The sequence below is a fragment of the Gouania willdenowi genome, chromosome 14, assembly GCF_900634775.1.
Source record: "Gouania willdenowi chromosome 14, fGouWil2.1, whole genome shotgun sequence".
In the NCBI taxonomy this organism is placed as follows: domain Eukaryota; kingdom Metazoa; phylum Chordata; class Actinopteri; order Blenniiformes; family Gobiesocidae; genus Gouania; species Gouania willdenowi.
The window spans coordinates 4,000,780-4,008,276 of record NC_041057.1 but is presented as its reverse complement, the minus strand read 5'-3'; the positions used below and the strand labels follow the sequence as shown (position 1 = coordinate 4,008,276).

General features: G+C 37.8%; 1 protein-coding gene across 1 annotated transcript; it reads right to left on the bottom strand.

Annotated features, from left to right (window-relative positions):
- Positions 1-205: 205 nt before the first annotated feature.
- Positions 206-6,712, bottom strand: LOC114475882 (palmitoyltransferase ZDHHC23-like). Its single transcript, XM_028467045.1, has 5 exons — positions 6,380-6,712; positions 5,013-5,140; positions 3,272-3,892; positions 1,922-2,089; positions 206-545 (listed from the first exon to the last, which is right to left on the bottom strand). The coding sequence occupies exons 2-5, from the start codon at positions 5,129-5,131 to the stop codon at positions 272-274; spliced, it is 1,182 nt and encodes a 393-aa protein (XP_028322846.1). The 5' UTR covers positions 5,132-5,140; positions 6,380-6,712; the 3' UTR covers positions 206-271.
- Positions 6,713-7,497: the final 785 nt, after the last annotated feature.

Genomic DNA, 7,497 nt, shown 5'->3' with positions numbered 1-7,497 from the left:
ACACTGAAGATTCTGATATGACAGTAGAATGACCACTTTTACCAGAGCAAGTCACTTGTTACGGATGGATAAAAAACGACAATAAAGTAAAAGTACACAAAATTACAGAAATATACAAAACAACAAAAACATCTCAAACCCTTTATTAATGCTCAGATTGGTCATTATTCTAAATGCTGACATAATTGTTGCATAATGTGGCCCTCACATCGGACAATCACATTTTCGTGGCCCCCACGGTGATAACAGTTGGCCGTCCCTGATCTAGATTCTAGACCAGGTCGGTGCAGCTGGAACGAAGAGAAACCGAAGCGTCCTTCATGGTGAGGAAGTCAACCCAGTTCTGGAAAAAGCCACGCGAGTGTTCTCCTGTGTCGATAACGAGTCCGAAGAGGCGCCTCTGGCCTTTTTTGCTCCTCAGGGCCAGCCGGGCCTCCCGTTCTGTCACATTAAAGCTGATGTTTAGAACTTGTACCAGCAGCACGTAAAGTAGCCCGCCGGTGATGATGCTGCTGTACCAGGAACAGGTGAAACACAGCGCTGTGCTGCAACAACACACAGATTTCACACAACACATCAGTGCGTTACTACGGTGTCCATAAAAGCTCACAACAAGCAGTCCGATAAAAAGCCATGAAGAAGAGTGACATTAACGGAGGTACACAAAAAATGGCAGTGGCTATCCTGCTGTATCAATATAGCAACATTCTATGCGTACGCAGCGCCCCTATTGGCCAGTTTATGTCACGTGACTGAGACTAAACCTAACCGCAAACCTAACCCTAACCCTAAAAATTATTGCGACTTAGGGTTATATTCCTAAACATAACCCTAAGACGTGTACTTCCCTAAACGTACCAATAGCACCAAGGGTTGTCTGTACAGCAACCGTACGAATAGACACTTTCTAAAAAAATCCACGAAGAAGAGTGACGTTAACGGAGGTACACAAAAAAATGGCAGTGGCTATCCGTACGGTCGCCGTATAAATATACCGACATTCTATCCTTACGCAGTGCCCCTCATTGGCCAGTTTAGGTCACGTGACTAAGACTAAACATAACCGTAAACCTGAATCTAACCCTAAAAATTGTTGCGATATAGGGTTTTAACCTAACACTAACCCTAAGACGCTATGTACGTGTACTTCCGTAAACATACCAATAGCACCAAGGGCTGTCTGTACAGCAACCGTACGAATAGACACTTTCTAAAAAAATCCACGAAGAAGAGTGACGTTAACGGAGGTACACAAAAAAATGGCAGTGGCTATCCGTACGGTCGCCGTATAAATATACCGACATTCTATCCTTACGCAGTGCCCCTCATTGGCCAGTTTAGGTCACGTGACTAAGACTAAACATAACCGTAAACCTGAATCTAATCCTAAAAATTGTTGCGATATAGGGTTTTAACCTAACACTAACCCCAAGACGCTACGTACGTGTACTTACGTAAACGTACCAATAGCACCAAGGGTTGTCTGTATAGATAGACACTTTCTAAAAAAATCCACGAAGAAGAGTGACGTTAACGGAAGTGTATTAAAAAATGCACGAAGCGTGACGTTAACGGAAGTACATAAAAAAATCCACGAAGAAGAGTGACGTTAACTAATGTACATAAAAAATCCACGTAGAAGAGTGACGTTAACTAATGTACATAAAAAATCCACGAAGAAGAGTGACGTTAACGAATGTACATAAAAAATCCACGAAGAAGAGTGACGTTAACGGAGGTACATAAAAAATCCACGAAGAAGAGTGACGTTAACGGAGGTACATAAAAAAATCTATGAATTTTTACCGCACTGCTTTCGTGTTGTGTTGTGGCGTTCATCATTCTGTGTTGTGTTGTGAACTTTTACAGCCATTATACTTTACACTGTGGTTAAACACTTTGTTAGTCGTAGTAGTTGTACCTGTAGTGGGCGTAGACCCCGGGGCAGTAGAACAGAGCTGTCACTGCACGCTGCTGAGGACAGATGCTGCCGAGCACCAGGCTGATCCCGTACAGAGAGGTCAACACAAACACAGAGAGGGTGAGCAGAAAACTGCGATGGTTTGCTTGTCCAACACAGCTGTTTATCCTACAACACCTCGACACAGACACACAGGACAGCGCAATGTTCAGAGCAGGTCAGAGCACGGCTTTGTGTTCCCATTGCAACATTTCACACATGCCTGCTTCTCTATTCCTTCTAATAAATGTTTGAGCATGAAATATTATAATGTACTTTTACCCAGTAATTGAAATTTCTTCTCGACAGGAAATCTCATTGGGTCTTAAACCATTGTTCAAATATGTGTAACTGGCGGCCCAGGGGCCAAATGCGGCTCTCAGTCTAATTTTGTGCAGGTCCCACAAAGTAAAAATGACACCATGAGCTAAAATGACCAAAAACAAACACAACGTCGGGAAAAAAATAATGAAATAGCAAAAATACACAAAATCATTCAAATACTGAAATTTACTCTAAAAGCTCCCAACATAACAACACATTTACACAGAAATAACAGACAACAAAAAAACCCAAGAAAACACAAAATTAGAGAAAATTATAGCTACTGCGCAGCAAAGGTCGGGGCCAGGCAATTTTGAGTCAAACAAAACAGATTTCAAATGACTCAGCATGTGGGTTTTTTCCGTCTTCATTTTTATTATTATTTCCCCAAAAAACCTCAAAAGGGGGAAACTTTTTAACCCCTTGTTACCTATTTCCTTTGGCCATTTTGCAACTTCCTTTGTCCCATTCTTGCCCTTTTAAAAAAGTTCCGACACTTTTTTCAGACTTTAGCTACCTTTTGCCAATAAGTACAACTTTTTTTCCTATTTTTTGTTCATTTTGACACTTTTATCCAATTTCTGTCCTTTCTTGAATTTGTTTTGGCCACTTTTCATCCAAATAAGCTAACTTTTGCCCAATAAACACCACTTGTTTCCTTTTCCCCTACATTTTGAATTTTTTTTGTTCCACATTTTGCCCTTTTTCACTATTATTTGGCACATTTTGCTCATTAAAGCTACCCTTTGCCAATAAATACCACCTGGCTCCTCTTTTTTTGCCCATTCTTTGGCCACTCGTGACTGCATTTGGCCCATTTTAGTCACTTTACACTCTTTTATTGCCACATTTTTGTGACTTTTTGACCATTTTTGTCCAACTGTGACCACGTTTGCCTCTACTCTCTCTTTAAAAAAGGACCAGACCGGCCCACCGGGATGATGCTCGGTATGCCAGACGGCCAGTCCACCCCTGTATCAGACCCACCAAACACAATGGTGGTCCAGTCTCTGAACACACCCTCCACAGGTTCGACAGTGTCCGGCCCGAGGGGGTCGCATTATTCTGCACACGGGACACCAGCTCCACTTCCCCCTCAAGGCCTCCTTTCCTGCCTGCAGCTCTGCTGGAGCTCCAGAAGATGAAGCTCCAGGTCCAACAGAAGGTGTGGAGCTCTTCGTGGTGCCACTGAGGGCCCCGTGAACGGCAGGCTGAGGCACAAATCCGGGGCCTCTTTTTGTGTGTATGAGTAAAGCTACGGTAAGGAGCATCCCGGAGGTGGCCGTGGACACTTGCAGCAGGCCCACGTCCCCACGTGGTACGACCTGAGTGATGAAGAGGTAGTACATGTAGGCCAGGGAGTAAAGAGCGAGGCTGAGGAAGAAGAGCGTGCGTCTCTTCCTGCGATGCGTGGCGTAGTAGTACCACAGAACCAGGCCAGGCAGGGCCGTGAGGATGCTGATACCCAGGAGATAGTGGGCGGCCGCTACCTGCAGCAGCACAGGCAGCAGCAGCAGGGCTGGGATCATGGAGATCTCCAGGTGTTCCATCACTAATCCAAACACTGAAGACTGACAACTGCTCCTGAAATGCTTCTCCTTCAGCCACCTGTGGAGAAATATTCATTAACATTCAAAATATTCAGAATATTAAAGTTTTTGCATATTTTTACCCTTTTTCTGCAACTGCACCAAAATTGCCAAATACAATGTTATCGTAGGAGTTCTTATTATTTTCCTTCCACAACTGTTTTATCCTGGAACTCCTCCATGGTTATTAATGCAGCACTAATGACACGTATGTCATCTCATAGGGAAAATGTCAAGGATGAGCAGTCGACCTTTTTTGGAGCCAAAATGTCAAGGTCAAGGTCAATATTGTGTCAAGTGTAAAAATAATAAGTTTTCCATATGTCTATGAATATTTATTGTCCAAGTTTGATGTGTACATTTATGAAAAGCTCATCTCAAGTGCAGCATTTTACTTAAATAGAGCAAAGCTGTACGACCTACCATTAAAAAGGTCGATAGGGGTCAAAGTTCATGACGTCGCAAAAAATAAAAATGAAAAAGCACCTTTTCTCCTCTAACTTGGCCACAAACTGAGATCCAGTGCTCAGACTGGTACCATTGAACAACATTTCCTTTCAATGTGTGACCTTGATCTTTGCTCAAGGTCATATTTAAGGTCAAGGTCAGCCTTCTGTTTTTCCTGTATTATTACTTTCAATTTATTTAGTAAAAAATAAAAAACTTGTCAATAAAACCAGACACAAGTGTCTTTTTTTGCCAATTTTTTCAAATTGCCAAATACGTATTCGCCTTGTAAATACAGGTCTTGCCAAGTTTAACCTATTTTCATCACTTTTTCTTGCCATATTTTTGCTCCTTTTAATGTATTTTTTGCTACATTACTCCCATTTCTGACACTTCTCCATCAGATTTAAAAGCCTTTTTTTGCACATTTTTCTACTTTAAAAACATTTTCATCACTTATAAACCATTTCCACCACTTTTCCACCGAATGTCACACATGTTGACCCGTTATTGTCGCTTTATTTTGCTAATTTAACCACATTCACGACTGTTCCTACTTTTTAAATTACATATTACCCTACATTACTAATAAATAATATTATTTAGTAACTAATCTAAGCATACAACAAATTGGTATTTTCCAACTCGTTTTTTATAACAAATAATAGAAACGATGACTCATCCTTTCATACCTGGTGAAGGCTTCATCCACATCCTCACAGTCACAGCAACATCCAGACTGGTAGGAGTCACATTCACAGCAACACATGGGATCATCAGGCTCAGGGGGCTTCAACCTTTCCCATTTCATGTTGGACAACTTCAAAAAATTAATAAATACATAAAATTAAGGTAATCATTTAAGCAAAGACGTCTTTGAAATAAATATTTAGTTGTTTTCTATATTTTTGGAGTAAATTTGTGTATTTTATTTGGCCATTTTTCTGTACTTTTGTGCCTGTATAACAGTCAACTTGTGTGTTTTTATGTATTATTGTGAATGATTTTTATGTGTTTTTTCAGTCATCTGCATTTTTGGAGAATGTTTTGTAATTTTCTGTAATTCTATGTGTTATGTAATGTGTTTTTGGGGTAATTTTGTTGTAATTTCTGTACTTTTGTGCATTTTTTAATTGTCATCTTATCTGTTTTTATGTATTATTGTTGTCGTTTTGAATATTTATGTATCTTTGGAGCAAAATTGTGTATTTCTGTTGTCCTTTTGTCGATTTTTCTGTCATTTTGTGCTTTATTTTATTGTTGTCTTTTGTATGTTTTGTGTGTTTATTGAGTTATTTTGTGTTCTGCATTTTATAGTTGTTTTGTGTACACTGGAAGTTATTCTGTGTGCATGGTTTGGGAGCTGCAAACATTTAAACAACCACAAAGAAATCCTATATCAGTCCAAATCCTCCACAGGCAGCAAGAAAAAACTCAATGTAGAATTTCTTCTTTTTGACAAATAAAGTGTCTGAAACCAGTCAAAACTAAAGTATATTAATAGTATTTGGGTCAAAATGTTTAGCCTATTAATAAAACTGATAATTAGTTGTCAGTGTTAAATCGTTCCCAGGACATTTGAGTGTAATTTGTTGAAACAGGGACAGTGTGTCTGCAGGGAGGAACTATCTGGATCACAAACTCTCTAAATTACATCAATGTAGGTTAGGTTTTCAACATTTGTAATATTAAATCATGGCAAAAAAAAAATAAGCTCAATAAATTCAAATATACAGTTTTTCCATTTACTCATGTTATATTTTCAATTCATAAAATTAGATTAATGAAAAATGAAAAAATAATGTGACTTGCTGGAAAAATAGTGCAGTATATATATATATATATATATATATATATATATATATATATATATATATATATATATATATATATATATATATATAAATACTTTTCTTGTATATATATATGTACAAACTTTCATATATATATATAATTATTAATAATAATTAAAATAACATGTTTTTATATTATAAAAATGTTTATTAAAAAATATATATGTATAGAATATCAAAGATAAATAAAGTTTTGCATTTCTTACCTTATTTTAAGAAGACTCCAGAACATGGACGTTAGAGATTTGAAGTGAGACTGGTTGAAAAGTTTAGCTCCCTTTGAGAAAAGAAGAAAATAATAATAACAAACACCAGCGTAGCCTGGTTTCCCATCAGTCCTTGGTGTTTAAAAAGGGGGAATTGTCATGTTTCAGCTGTTCGGTGCAGGGAAATGCTTCTCATTTCTTGGATTCCCAGCAGTATTCCTCCCTCTCACATGTCTGATAAACTATGCATGTTAGACTGTAAAAGCTGTGACACTCCTGGTAAATATAGAACAAGATGAAGGTGCCTTCATACCTCTGTCCAGCCCTGATCTGGATAAGTGAAACATGACAGGCCCTCATGGATGAGAAAGTGATGATGATGATGATGATGATGATGATGATGGTGAGGGACGCCCCACCCTCTAGGATCAGATTTCTTCCCACAAGCAGCCTGACCTGCATGGCTGCTCACTCAGAAAACTCTGGAAGAGTTTTATTAGAGCCGTGGTTCTCAAATGGGGGTTCGTATACCACTACAGTGGGTACTAGAGAGAAAGAGAGGAAAATTAACAAATGGAAGCGTTAAAAAAATAGGGTTTTATAATGTTTATTTTTAGTTAAAAATGATTATCATACTAAATATTACCAGCAAATCACAAAATAACAACAAAACACACAAAATAAGAGAAAAATATACTGAATAATAAAAAGGACAGACAAATAACATTAAACTATGAATAAAATGACACCAAAAACACACACACTAAAAGAGAAAAATACTATTATTACCAGTAACACACAAAATGACAACAAAGGCACACTAAATAAAAAGGGAAAAAAACAAGATCAAAATTCACAAAAAAACATACAAAATGACACCAAAAAAACACACACACAGTATAATTTAAATAATACAAACAACACGCACAAAAGACAACAAAAACATACAAAATAAGAGAAAAATATACTGAATAATAAAAAGAACAGACAAACAACAACAGAATACACAAAATTACTCTAAAAACACACAAGTTGACGATTAAAAATGCACAAAAGTGATAAAAAATAGACAAAATTGCTCCAAGAACATACAAAACAACTACAAAACCACATTAAAT